We start from the raw sequence: 15,111 nt of genomic DNA on the forward strand, positions 1-15,111 counted from the left end.
AGTGGCATTTGCAATTACAAAACTTTGCCACAGAATAAATACAATTAAGTTATAGATTACAGTTACAGATATTAATGCACAACTCATGCAGAGAATTCAGATCCTGAAAAAATCTTTGAAGGGAAGACTTAGGCAGCCTTAATGGCAATGACAAAACACTTAAACTGCGTTCAGGTTTTCAATCTACATTTAAGTTAGCCCAGGAGGAAGAATGCTTTAGTAGATAACATAAAAGGTTATACTTGCTAAATTGCTCTGACTAGTGGCTTATTTCATGACCTTGGCCAAAACATGTCGCTCCCGAAGTTTTTCTGATTTTACAAAGGATAATGATTTTTACTTGCTTCCTTAAAGCCAGTGGATAAAGAGGATTGAATAAGTGCTTAGGAGAATTAAGGAATGGATAAATTCAGTATTCCCCATCTATTTTGAAAACCAAGGTCATCTTTATCCATTGGCTATTATTTCTCCACCACATAATTTTTCATAATGTAAACCACTTTTATTAAAGTGAGTTCTCAAGCCAGTAGCATTCACTGGATGATTTTTTATTATTATCAAACTCAGTAACATGATCACTAGTGACATTAGGAAATCTCTAAGAGCTAAGCCAAAGTTCTTACTTAGAGAGGAGGCAGGCTTCTAATTGATAAAGCGTGTAACACCTGCATCCTAGTCCACCAGCAATGGATGGACTCCAGAAGGAGTAAGAGAGATATGAATGACTGCAGACAGGCAGTCATTGACTAAAAACAAAAAGACAAAATATCCAATGGCAGAAAGCCAATTATTTTATTTCTAAAAGAGTGATTAAAAACATATTTTTGTGCATCTTTGTTTTAATTGAAGGTAAACATGAAATGTGTCAAACTGGCATAACTGCAAGTTATGTGTATGAACTCACCCTACCACAGCATTTGCAACCTGTCCCTGTTGTTCTGTCAACAAGATGTCAGACATGTTTCCCTACTGAGATGTGAATGAAGGAATTCTCCCTTCTCTTAGGTGTCAACAAAAAGTTTGTTCCTGCAGATTTCAGTTTTGGCAAGCTAAGAACTGACATTAAATAATAAGCTCTAAGACAACAACCATATGTATCACTGGTCAAACTTCCATTCCTTCTCTGTAGGGTCCAGACCTCAACAAGCAAGCAAGAGTTCCAGTCAGAAGCCAAAACTCTAATTAACTCCGAGAAACTGAGGTAGGCTTGATTATACTTAGTTGTACCTGACCTGGCAAGAAAGCTTATAAACTAGGGGTATGCAAGGTAGTTTAGTGCCATTTGATATTGGGGGAGGGCAACCATTAACAAGTAGGCAATGAAATACTATTTGCTGAGCCCATTTTGCAAAAAACACCTTTTGATTCTGTCCTCTCCTGCTGCACACGTCTCCTACTCCTCCTGCCACTTCTTAGTAAATTCTCTGCCCACTAGCTGATGACTATCTTCACCCAGCTGAATCCCCAAGGCCTGTACGCCATCTTACATACTGACAAGAAGCGGATAGCCTCCCTCCAACTTACTTTTAGTTGTCATGTGACTACTCATGTTTGTGCTGAACAGAGCCCCGAGCCTGGTGAGATAGCACATCTGACAGTTTCTGCAGTAGCAGCCATCACTGAATACATTTCAAGTGATTAATTTTCTTAAAAATAAAAATAAACCTAGTGAGTGCACATGTGCTAACAAGTTAAAAATAATAATAGGTGTCTGTGACCATGCTGCTTCTGTCTGAATCCTTCAGGGGAATTCAGTTGCTAAGAACAACTTACGCAGTTTGCCATATTTCTATGTGTTAAACAACAACCAAAAAACTATAGGCAAAAGTCCCAGCTGTCAAGCATGAGGAGTGTAGGGGCTGATCGGGGGAGTACAAGGCATTTTTTCTCCTGTGTTATATATGCATATTAGATAATTTGAAAGGAAAATGAAATGAGGCAAGGACAGAGTGGGAAGCATGCTATCATCTCTTCAAAATACTGTGCCCAAACGTTTGCAGAAAAAATTCAGTTTGACCCGTAGCTCTGTTCTTTATATAGTGCTCCTAACAGTGCTTTACAGCACAATCTGTCCCAAGGAAAGTTCACTACCTGCTCTTTCAGATAGCAGGAAGGATGAACTTTGTTCAGCTACCCATATCGGATTTCTCTTCTGAGTAGATCTCAGACACAGTGAGAAGAACCAGAGGCAAGTGTTAGAAGGAGCACCCATGACTGCTGATTAATTCCACAGAAACAACATTTGGGCCTCGCTTTTCAACCTTGTCAGTCTAGGCTCTTTTTGTGAGACATGTTGTTTCAAACTGCCGCTAATCAATATTGATTCATAGGACAGAGGAAAGAAAAGCCATCTTCGTTTCTTCATATACAAGTAAGAACTGAGAAAGCTCCTTAGGCTTTTAACAAGGGTCTCTTGATTTTTCATTACTTTGCTTCATTTCCAAGGTCTTACTATTCAGCCATTAAACTTATCCCTGGGTTGAAATCTGATGCACAAGCTATGAGCTCAAAGCTTTGGTTTTTAACATACATATCAGAAAAATTGAAGAATATACCTCCCTCCCCCCATTCCCAGGGCTCAGTACATCCTATACATGGCATCCCTGCTGATTTTACTGGTGGTCTTCCAAGGAAAGGATGCTGAGAAGAAAATAATCATGACAATTAGGAGAGGGCACCTTTTCTTCATTTCCCCAAACTTATACTCATGGCATAGGAAGGAAATACTGTTTTGCCATTTTGAGAGTTTCTCTCTATGTATGTAGCATATAAACAATAAACACAGAGCAAATAGAATGATTTCTAAGATTTGAAGAGGACAATAAGTCAAAATTTTAAAGCTGAAGCATCATGAGAGGTGGGTGAGTATAACTAGCAAGGCACAGACCCAAGAGAATGCTGAGGATACAGTGGGCTGGTGATCTGCAGACTTATGATTTTTCACATAGGACTTTAAAAAAAAAAAAGTGTTAGCATCATCTGTACTGTCGCTTGGCTCTGTATGGTTTAGGCAGGCATTTGAATGTGCTAGAAGCTTTACTGCCTATCAAGATACTGATTCATAAACTGAAAATTCTTTTGTAGACCTTAACACAACTATCTTTAAAAGCTTGTGAAGCATCACAGAACTCTGTCAAGTCAATATATCATGTTTTATTAATTCCCTACTTAGCCAGTTCTTTGATTGGTTAAATTTAGTGTCTGTAAACCTCCTAGTTGCATATTTACCTGAACAGGCTCAAGAGACGTATTTCAGGCTGATGGATAAACTTGTGCCTAGAGAATTCTTAATATGGTGTTTACAAAATACACACACTAAAAAAAGTTATTTAAACAAACAATAAGGGATGGGCATAAACAAAGCATCATTGAGAAAACCTGTACAATTGTATGTGTATACTGTCAATTAATTATGGCCTTGTATGTCAAGGATGTTCTCACCTCTACATATCCACTGGAATACAACAGTCTATTTTTTTAATAGTTCTTAATGGACATTAATTGTTGATCATCACATGATACAGTTTCACTGACTTCTCATCTTACCAAAATGACTGTTAGATAGGAAGCAAACTACCTCAGAACTAAAATCAATAGGTGTATAAAATCTCACCATGAGTTTCCAACACATGCTCTGATTTTAGAAAGTGACTGTAGACATTCCACCTGATTCGTTCATCGTAAATCCACTACTAGGCATTTGGAGATATAAGGTAAAACACCGAGTACCTGCTTATAAATTGGACATCATCTCTTTAGCACACAGAAGGAGAGAATGACTTCCAGTTGAAAAAACAGTGTGACAATGCACTTAAAGATTATTATGCATGTGCACAAGGGAACTGATGTAGCTTACACAGCTGATTTTGAGTGGTTGTGAGTGGTTGACTGGGGAACGATAACATTTTCTTTTCCTTGTTTTGTAGAATCTTTTAGAATTATACATAAAATGTATAAATAATATTGTATTTATTAGTGTTGATGTAATGTGGAGGCTAAGAAAGAAAGTACAGAAAGACATGTAAAATCAAACCCATTGCACAAGTATTATGTAGTATCACTACAGAGCAATGATTTAAGCACAAAGATTTTCAAATTTCACTTTCAACATAACATCTTTCATAGTGTTTCATCTAGAAACTCTTATAGTGGAAGCAAATACATCAGTAGATGTGTTCAGCCCAGTAAACTGTGCTTGAAATGAGGCCTAAGTTTTAGAAAGTCACCCTCTGATAATTTAAAGACTTAAAACTGGTTCACCAATTTCACTTGGTAAACTGGTCTGTAGAAAAACTATACAGTTAAGAATGCAGTTATCTTCCTACTGCAAATGCAATTCCTCCAGTCAGACACATTCTGAAAGTGTTTATTTGCACAACTGGAATCTGTGCTCTCCCCCACAACAATGTAATTCTGCTGGGTGAAAAATACCTTTCTAACACAAATTGCTCTGTTGCAGAGTAATTAAAAAATCATTTTTAGGATAGGATTGATACCAATTATGATTGATTGTGATTTACTTTACATTTGCTAAACTTGCTGTTAAATTAAAACAAAAATATGGAAGTGCAGTGGGTATAAGTGTAGCTATTGGTATATAGATATTTTGAAAATCAAAGGAAAATAAAAATATTTCCACAGAAATATTATCTTTTCCACCCTGCTATGCATTTATTACACATTCAAGCCTTCCATCAATTTATAATGGGATTTCTGGGTGTATGGGTCTGTAAGGCTGGGTCTTCTTAAGGAACTGTGATACATAGAAAGGAACTGAAAAAGAGAATTCAACTTAGAAACTTAAACTGAATTGTCCCATTTGCCACTGTGTTCAATTTATATCAAAGGTATCCCATAATAGCTAGTAGTTCTTTACAAAGGTCACTGTAAAATCATATGCTGTATTACTACGTATTTCAGAAAGAGTGTTCCTTGTCTGCCAGCTGTTCAGCTGAACTTTGTTAATGAAGGCAAAGTTTTCTAAGGTTATCACTCTGACCCTTAAACTGTATTATCTAGAAAACCATAAACCTTATAAAAAAAAAAAGATATGAAAAGGTTTATAAAACATTCTCTTAGCAGATCCTGTTTCCAGCCTCACCTTTTCATCTGAAGTTGGTTTTAAGCTCTTGCCACCATGCCTGCTGATTACAATGGAACGTGGGAAATGGAAACCAATGAAAACTTTGAAGGCTACATGGTTGCTTTAGGTAAATGAAAAAATATTAACTATATAGAGATAAAAAGAAAATGTTTCAATTACGAGTGAAATCCTTCTAAAAATTAATGAGACTATTTCTGTAATGTGTGTTGTAGCATAAGGGTTTCTGCAATCACATAAAAAATCAAATAATTGTAATGTACTTATAATTACAACGATCTAAGTATATAAGCAAGAGAAGACTTGTAGCCAAAGAAAGATATCGGTCTTTATTTAGATAAATGAAAAAACAGACATGGATGGGAAAAAAAAAAAACACCAGGCTTTCAGATACAGAAGCTCTTTTTATTCCTGGTATATACTTACTGTAACAGTCAAGTCACAGCCAGGTTGGCTCTGTTAAAGAGGAATTGGATATGCAGTATCACTAAAGCAACAATAGTGTTTAGTACGTAATTAGTGGTTTGAACTAGTTGAAAGTTTGTGAACCTGTTGCATGGTAAAGGCAATAAAAGCCTTCAAAAGCATTTAAAGATAAATGGGCAGATATTTCTGACAATTTTTGTGGAAGTCATCCTTCCACAGCAAGATTTAGGTCACAGGAGTTCTTAAACGTACGTTTACATGGTTAACTAAGTTTAATTTCGCTTGGCTACTACCATCATTGATGACAACAATATATGTGTACACGCAAAAAGATATGTTCTGCTCTTTAGGCAACTTTCATGTACTACTCTGTTAGCCTCTTTATCACCAGAGGCCTGATAGCCACAGTTTGTGCATACGTTGTATAGGATATTAAGCATATTCTTTGTAGATGTTAGAATACCAAAACATTGTTAACTGAACGCAAGCAATATCCTTGTCAGTTCATATAAAGATCAAGTTTATGTTGTTTGTAGATTGATTTTTCCCCACACTGACAGACTCAATTGTTGCAATGACTGTGAGATAATTTTGTGAGAGAAATGTCTTCTTTTGCTGCATCTATTATTTTCAGGTGTATTTTTCCTGGGAAATACTTCAATTCATTGCCTACCCTGGGCAGACTGTACTGGAGAGGTACTCACTGAACTTTCTGATAAAATTTTCTAACTACTTTCCCAATAAGAATGCCAGCAACTGGTTCGGATGAAGGAGCTACTTGCACCAGTTGTTTGGATCTTGTCCTTCATAAGTACACCATGATTTTTTGTGTAAACATGCATTTATATACTATAAGTTATACTAATTAAAAACTACCAGCAAAAAAACCCATGAAAAAGAATGCAAAGATGCATATGGCTATAGGTGATTCTCAGACTGGAAAGAACTTCCATGGAAAGGGTGAAAAGATATTCTTGTGCTCTGTTTCTCACAATTTTACATGTGGTTGATATCCTAAGTATTAAAGTTCTCAGGTTCAAAGCACACTGAGGTTTTGTTTTTTTAAAATTCATCCATCCTTATAATTAATACATACACATTTCTATACTTTAATTAAAGAATAGCTTTGCCCTTTAAGCCAGAAACTTTGATTTTATCATAAACATGTTACAAAGCATTTTAATCTACTATAATAGAACAATATATCATTTTTATTGCTTGTATTGTTCAAAATGCAGTTATGAAAACCATGCTTTAATAAAACCTCCTCTGATTTTTCTCCAGGAGCTACAAGACTCATATATTAGTCAAAAATAGCATTTATTTAGAAGTCTGGACATTTTTTTTTCCTCAGAGAGAAGTAAATTTTATGTTACCTGTCTATAAATCAGACCCAGTGATACCTTTAATCCACCACAGCAGATAAAATATACCCAAGAAGTCTTGAATATAAATACTGAACAAGAACATTATTCCCCATGTTAAAAAGTCACAAATTTTTTTCAAGCCAATCCTCTTACTCAACTCAATTAGTACTTCACAAGTAGTCTAATAAATCTAGGAAAAGAAAAAGGGCTCCATTAGTATGTGCCATTGCTGAGCCGACAATGATTAACTCGCACACAAAACCACTAAAGGATGGCTAACAAACCAAAACCATTTTTCAGTTGCTTGCAGAAGCATGTGAGATTATTTCATTTGCATATAGCACCATAATAAGATTCACTGCCAGCTGGTCAGAAATATTTATTGCAGATGGTAATGCAGCTGGCATTAGGTGGATTGTCTGGGGCAAACTGTCATGATAGTAATATATGTTCTCCTTTTGGTAACTTTCAACGCATTCAGTTGCAAGCAGTTGTTTACATTATAATGTTAGTCTTCATCATGAACAAAATAAGGATGTTAAGGAGATCAGTACTGCATAAAATGTTGACAGAACAGTAAACAGGAACTGTCAAATCTAGTTTGACACTTTTTTGACTTTTGACTTTGAATTTGTCTCCTTTTAACATCTAAACTACAATTTTTTACTGTCTGCTGTATAACAATAATGGATGTCACACTTATTTGATTGTTTCTTTTTTATTCATTAGTATAATCTTCATTATTTTTAAATTAATTAATCAACCTCTTGTATACTCCCACAGACTATAGGTTCCTCATAAAAGTGACATGCCAAAATCCCCTTGATTACATACTCATTCTAACACACTTATTTTCTGAAAAGGAATATCATTCTGAGATCCTTCTTTTGGGGGTGGCCAATATTTTTAACCCTGCACATACCAGCACCCTCATATGCTGACATGATTTACATTGCATGCTTGGGAAAGGGAATGGCTCCCAGGTGTAAGATGATAATCGCACTCCTGGCATCCCACAGCTTCATGTGTGAATGAGGCCACAAAGGCAATGTCACAGTCTTAATAGCCCCTGTTGTTTCACATTCTCCAAAAACAATGGAGATTCGGATGATTTAATATGCCAGTACCTGTTCACTACTGATTGTATGTTGCAGCTCTGCTCATAGCATTCCCACAGATATCCCGTTAATAAATAAAGTTATAATCAGTGGAAGATCCTCAAATTGAAAGTCTACTTGCAAAACCAACATTATTTTTCTTTGAAATAATATTTTTCTCTGCAATATGTTACAGTAAAAGTGCCATTTATCGAACTATGTTCCACATAAAATGTTATTTTTTTGCTGTGTAAATAGAACTTCAGGGGTTTTTTTTATTTTTAGTAACAAATATTGGAGTTTTCATTGTGAAACTGTCTTTTCTGGTTTTTCATAGGTATTGATTTTGCAACTCGTAAGATTGCAAAACACTTGAAACAAACCAAGGAGATTATTCAAAATGGAGATGATTTTAAAACAAAAACACTCAGTACTTTCAGAAACTATGAACTGGATTACACTGTGGGAGTGGAGTTTGAAGAACATACCAAAGGACTGGATAACCGAGTAGTAAAGGTAAAGATTTGGTACCTGGTATCTGTTAACACTATAGTCAGCACCAGGACTGAGCAGTTCCAAAACTCAGCTGAATACATGAAAAAAAATCCCAGTGTTTTACAGACATCAGAGGATTTTTATAAAGCAGAAATAATTTGCATCTTGAGACAGTTTTCTTTCCTGCTACAAGCATTTATTATATATGCAAATCAGATTGGTTACTCAGATATGTGAGGACAATTATTAATTACATGGTTTTCTAGTAGGGGACTTTTCCAGCCTTTCTGTGATACACCCTTTTGTATTTAGAAAGTAGCAAAAGAACTGTATTTCTACTTATGTATCCTCCTCAATGAAACTGTAAATTCATCCCTTTGAATTTAGGGCTTTCTGTGTGCCAATACAAATTTTCAGTTCTGAATGGCTAGGTTCACACTGTGTTTTTAACCTGAGCCTGCTCAACCTCTGTTGCACAGTTTAAGAGTTGGACACTGTTAAAAATAAACTCGCACTCAGCTATTAACCTTAAGGGAGCTTTGGGATGGGAGAAGAAAAAAATGTGAGCCAAAGCTACCACTGATACAGGTGGCAGGCCTACTGGCAGTGGTAGACAGGCAAGGAGGCCCAGCAGTGCATGCTTTACTATCTTTAGGATTATACGAGCAATCTGAGCTCGAAATTCCCCTAGGAAGCTATGGGCATATGCTCAGACACCTTTCAGTGAGATGTGTGGACAAGTAACATTTGGATCAAGGACCATATTGTGTGTCAGGCCATGCCTACCTCCTATGACAGAGTCAACTACTAGGACTGTTCCTGTAAGGCATTCAAACAAGACTGTGCCAGGAAAGTTAGTGAAGAGATCAATACATACAAGCACTAATTAATTTCACTTCTGAATTCAGCTTGGTATTTCTGTATCAATACTGCTTCTCTTCTGCTCTCTTCTCACCCCTAAAATACTTAAGCAAGATTTTCAAAGTTAGAAAGGGCAGTATATCTTAAATTTCCATTGACTGTCTCTGTCAGAGTCTTGCTGATGTTGCATCACCTGCCTGTCTTTGTCACCATTCACTGAATCTACCTGTATCAACTCCTCTGTCAATTACCAGATTTTTATTTTTCCAACCAGCTCTCAGCTTTCTTGCTCTTCTCCAAACATATGCTGTCTTTTCTATCAGTTTCTTCTCAGTAAACAAGGTTCCATAACTCTTTGCCAAACTCCGAGAAGTTGAGATCAAAGCTCAACGTCAACAAGACCTGTTTTGTTTTGGCAATTGCCACAGGAAATTGGCAGCATAAACGATACATTTACGTTTGAACTCATATCACCCTTCACTGGAATGGCACAAATTTGACAGAAGACATTGTTTACTCATCATGGATCACTTTTCGTTCTCAAACTAACTTTGTGCAGTGTAATTCCTATAACTTCTTCCAAATTATTTCTCACTCACAGCACTGCAAGGCATCAAATAAGACCCTTTTTTTCCCAAGTATCCTGAATATCCCTATATTTACATTTTCTTCCTGCCACTTTCTCCAGTGAGCACTGGGTGTGACATATCCCTGTGACAGAGTTTGTGTTTTAAAACATTGCTCCCACATCTCTTTAGACCATTTGAAGGCATTACAAAGGATCTAAGGCCTCATTAGTTGCATCACTCCTTAAATCCATAAACTAATGCTCCTCTAGTGCTCTTCACCACTATCAAAGCCATGGCCTGTTGCGCAAAATCATTTCATGTGCAGACTCTCCTCTTCACTATTCATTATTTGTAAGGAAGGAAATACAGCCTGTACAATTATAACCCTACCTGGTTTAATCATTTTTGCCTAATATTCTTTTCTAAACAAATTATATTATTTGTTTCTAACAAGAGGAGAGGGAAAAAGGAAGCATATCATGCCATTATTCTCTGGACTGCTCTAAAAGAATTTTCCGGTCATTTTATTAACAAAACAATGCCTCAAACACATTGAAGCTAGATGAAGGTAATAAAACTGCTAAGCAACATTTAAATGTAAAGAGGGCATGGATAATTTAAAGAGCATGTAGCTCGAAAACTCCGTAAATAAGAAAGAAGTTAACTGAAATGGAATGAGTTTTGTCTCGTTATTAATAGAAAGCACCCTCATAAGAGAAATAAATCATCCAGTGCTGAACTGTAAAATGAATTAAGCTCCCAATACTTTAGAAGCTTTTTAATAACTGAACTTCCACTGACTCTAACTGGTCTCTGATGAGGATTTGCATATGATACATGGTTAAATGTCTCCCTAAAGTACAATGGTTCTAATCTAGAACAATTCAAACAAAGTTGCTTTGAATGTACTCTAATGTATCTGAGTAGAGAATTTAGCCTGTAAAGAGAACTTTTCCTTACAGATATGGTCATCCTGCTGCTGGACAAGAATCAGCATATCCAACACCCTGCTCATTAGTGATAGACTCTGAATCACACCAAATCATTAAATGGCTGAGGAAGGAAGGGAGTTCTTGAGATCACCTAGTCCAACCCCTCTGCTCAAGCAGGGTCAGCTACAGCACGTTGTCCAGCTTATGATCATATCTCTTTAAAAGTCTTTTGTGAAAGTATATGAAACATGCTATAAAATAAATAAATTTATTGTATCAGATGATATTAACTAACATACACTTCCTTTTATTATTTTATGCAGAGCTAGAAACGTGTTAGCATGGCACTAGTTGGTATAAGCCCCCAGGTCTTCGCTCATGATCCTTATAATCTTTTTATTAACGGCTTTAAACAGCAAGAAAAGAAAAATACAATTTGCATACATTGCACAAGTGTCTGTTAATTCACTCAGCAATTCACCTGTTAGTATGAAAACTTTATATTCATGTATGTGAAGAAATTCATGGAAATGACAGCAAAGCACTGTAAAAGCTTCACATCAAAACACTTTTGTGATCTTGAGTGCATTTGGTTTCGGGCTGAATGATTGATTTGGGTTTTTTTAGGGGGAAGATGGAGTATGGTAGAAAGCAACCGTAATTGTGTCTTCTCATTCAGTTGAGCTTATTTTCATGTATTCATAAATTCTTGTTAACATATCTGAGTTAATTATCTTATTCATGCAGACACTAGTGACCTGGGATGGTGACAAACTGGTATGTGTTCAGAAAGGTGAAAAGAATAACAGGGGCTGGAAGCACTGGATTGAAGGAGACCTACTGCATCTGGTAAGGGCTGCTATACAGATACATAGCACATAATTGAGACTGCCACAAAGCACAGTTTTCCATTTCAAAGGGATTTTTACTTGTTCCAGTTAGAATGGTCTTCATTTAGACAGTTCTGATCTCCAAATTCTAAGGAAATCCCCCCTCTGCTACAACTCAGGAATGCTCAATTTCTTTCCACCTGCAGTGGAATTAAGTCATAACCCTGCAGTGGTTTTTTTTGCTCAAGTCCACTGCCCTCCAGCTATTAAACATTCTTGTTACATTGCACCTCTAACACCATCTCATTCTTATATAGTTGTTGGTAAGAAAAAAAAAATACCAGTATGAGACAAATTGCAAGAAAAATATTATTATTTTTTTTAAATAAGCACTATGAAATTTTACCATACTTTGCTGTAATACAGACCAGAAACCTCTGGATACTCAAGAGGATCCTGCAAACAACCTACACTGCAATTACTTTATGCTAGTACAATAAAAAAGACCAAACATTCATACATCTGAGTTAGTAAGCTGGAGCCAAAAGATAAATGATCTAAGTCCAAGAGGGGCCAAGAAGAGCCTGTGCAGGAAATAAGCAGTCAGTGAAGCCCAGAAAGATTTCAAAATGATAGATACATAATAATAATGATTTCAGACTTTCTTGGGAGATCAATCAGTCAAGAAATGGACACAATAATGTTGGACGGTGCAATAGATGCATGCAGAAAGATTATGGAAGAGAGCTCATTGCTTCTATCTCATGATTTGCATCTAGATATCTACTCCTTCACAAGTTTACCCTACAAATAGTTGGTATGGCCAACCACGTTGCCTCAAGTCTGTACGCTTGAAAGGTCAAAGCAGTGAATTAAAAAACACTATCTGCCACCTAACTAAAAGCCAACTATCCAGCACACTTTTTCAAGTCAATTTTAACACATATTCAAAAAGTGACCCAACAAAGGTTCTACATGCTATCACCAGGATTCAGGCTAAGATCGGTCAAAACAGAGAGACCAAGTAGATTCTTATAACAGTCTGCAGAAACTCTGTTGTGGATTTGGCCAACTGCTGGCCAAATGGTTCAGTGGTTGCCAGTGAGAGGATGAGGGGCAACGGGCACAAGCTGGAACATAGGAGGTTCCACTCAAATATGAGGAGAAACTTCTTTACGGTGAGGGTGCCAGAGCCCTGGAACAGGCTGCCCAGGGAGGTTGTGGAGTCCCCTTCTCTGGAGATTTTCAAGACCCGCCTGGATGCAGTCCTGAGTAACATGCTCTGACATGCTCTGGGCAATCCTGCTTCGGCAGGGGAGTTGGACTAGATGATCTTTATGGTCCCTTCCAACTCTAAAAATTCAGTGAAATTCAGTGAAATTCAGTGAAAACCCCAGCCTTGGTTCACATCCAGGCATTGTTTGGCACAGGAATGCTGGCTAATTGGAAGACTAACCAAACTGACTGCCTTGCAATGCACAAGTATGCCAACCTTTAAGAGTTCAGCTGCAACACTGGGCAAAAATGGTGTATTTTTCTGGCCCCTGAAAAATAACTGGGTGCTTCTCTGAAGCAAATGTCCTTATCTTTTTAAAGCATACTCCATATTTTTTTTAGTATCCTTGTGTCATTGCTTCTCATGAATTATGAGGTAACACATGAATTATAAACTATTAGAGTATATTGTTTTAATAACAGAGCATGAAAAAGCCTTGCATTAAAGAGCAATTTTTATGCATCTTCATATTTATTTTTCTTAGAGCTCAATTCAATTGTCAAAATCTAATTACTGCAACTTGGAGTGTGTGCCTGCTGATTGGTTACATATAATACACTATTCTTTCTGTTCTCTTTTTCTTAAGCTTATCTTTCTAATGCAGTGGCTCAGATGGAGTAATTTCTGGTGGGATCTGCTGTGTATGCAAAATACAATTTGTACTTACTAATTGTTTTAATACTGTAGGAACTGACATGTGAAGACCAGGTGTGCCATCAGACATTTAGGAAGAAAAACTAAAGTCGACCAGAAAGCCACCCAGATCTTCATCACACTATTATGCTGTTATGTTTTGTCTAAAAAGAAGAACCAAGCCAGATTTGCAAGTTATTTGACACTGCTATGTGAATGTATTTTGTTCATGTTTGTGGAAACAAACACATTTTATAGAAATAGTATCAAACAGTTACAAACATCATACATTCCTTTGCCTTTCAGTCTGGAGTTATTAAATAAAAGTAATTGTCTTTCAAATAATGTTTTCCTATATCTTTGCAATAATTTCCAGTGGAGTGTCCTTTAGCAACAAGGCTGAAAATTAACAGTCACAATTCTCTCAACTACAGTATATCTCTCCACAGTGCTGTAATATCATAATATATTTGGATGACTGAGTAAAATTGGACATTCATTGGACTGTTTCTATTTAATTTAGTCCTGGATCACTAAGTCCACAGTTTCAGGCAACAGAACGGCTCACTGAACACAATACATGGCCTTTCACATCAAGGTTATTCATTTGAATTTGGCCCAGGTCTATAGCTGCTAATGGTTTTCACCTGATAAATGTCTCATGGCCAATGTGAAATGCTGTAGCTTCTTAATACAGTCCTAACGTGGATTACTGACAATGCTGCTAACCTCCAGTTAGAACTGGGATCCTACTAATAATCCCAGTGGAGAAGTCTGCTGTTGGAAGCAAACTACATTCAAGAGTTGCCCCATGATGTGAAAAATAAGGCATACTTATGGCTATAAAAGGAAAACTGCAGAGTATACACAGACTGCATGTACCCTGTGCGTAAGGATACTCAGCGTGCTGCAGCCTTCACCTTGTACCTACCTTTCAGAGACTTTAAAAAGAAAAGTAATTTCCATGCAACTCTTCTCAGTTTTATTTAGGCTTTTTCAAAAGAATTCATGTTCTTGCTAAAGGCAAGTTTAAGTTAACCACGGATGGTGAGCACTACTTCAGTAGACAGAAACTGAAATTATTCAACAAAATGTGTGCACACGTTCCACAGAACTGAAGAAGGGCTTGTATGCCCAAAAGCTCATCTGTTTTTTCCCAACTATATGAATTATTCTAATAAAATACACTGTCTTTCCTACAACCTTGCCTTGCAGATATATAAACTTTCACATAAACTTCATCACCTTTTTAATTCCCTCTTACCTATAGGCCTCCATCTTCTGTTTAGTATGGGAGGAGTGGAAACTCACTAAACAGATCAATGGTAGGGAATTAGAGAAAAGATGTGGAAAAAAACTTTGCAGAAATGGAGGAACATACGCTTTCTCCCCATCCCCACCTACTGCTTAGCCTACTTGCTGTCAATAGCTCAGGATAGGAAAGGGGTGAGACGGTGTCTCGCCTGCAAAAGCCAAAATCTGATTAATATGTAACTAATACTTACATGGCCATAGGCATATAAG

The 15,111-nt window shown here is 36.7% G+C and overlaps 1 protein-coding gene across 1 annotated transcript; it reads left to right on the top strand.

Annotated features, from left to right (window-relative positions):
* The first annotated feature begins 1,129 nt into the window (after nucleotides 1-1,129).
* On the top strand, nucleotides 1,130-13,926 carry RBP2 (retinol binding protein 2). Its single transcript, XM_074153525.1, has 5 exons — nucleotides 1,130-1,201; nucleotides 5,083-5,210; nucleotides 8,329-8,507; nucleotides 11,596-11,697; nucleotides 13,642-13,926. Exons 2-5 carry the CDS (start codon nucleotides 5,138-5,140, stop codon nucleotides 13,693-13,695), a joined length of 408 nt encoding a protein of 135 aa, XP_074009626.1. The 5' UTR covers nucleotides 1,130-1,201; nucleotides 5,083-5,137; the 3' UTR covers nucleotides 13,696-13,926.
* Nucleotides 13,927-15,111: the final 1,185 nt, after the last annotated feature.

Source organism: Numenius arquata, chromosome 9 (assembly GCF_964106895.1).
Source record: "Numenius arquata chromosome 9, bNumArq3.hap1.1, whole genome shotgun sequence".
NCBI classification, from domain to species: Eukaryota; Metazoa; Chordata; class Aves; order Charadriiformes; family Scolopacidae; genus Numenius; species Numenius arquata.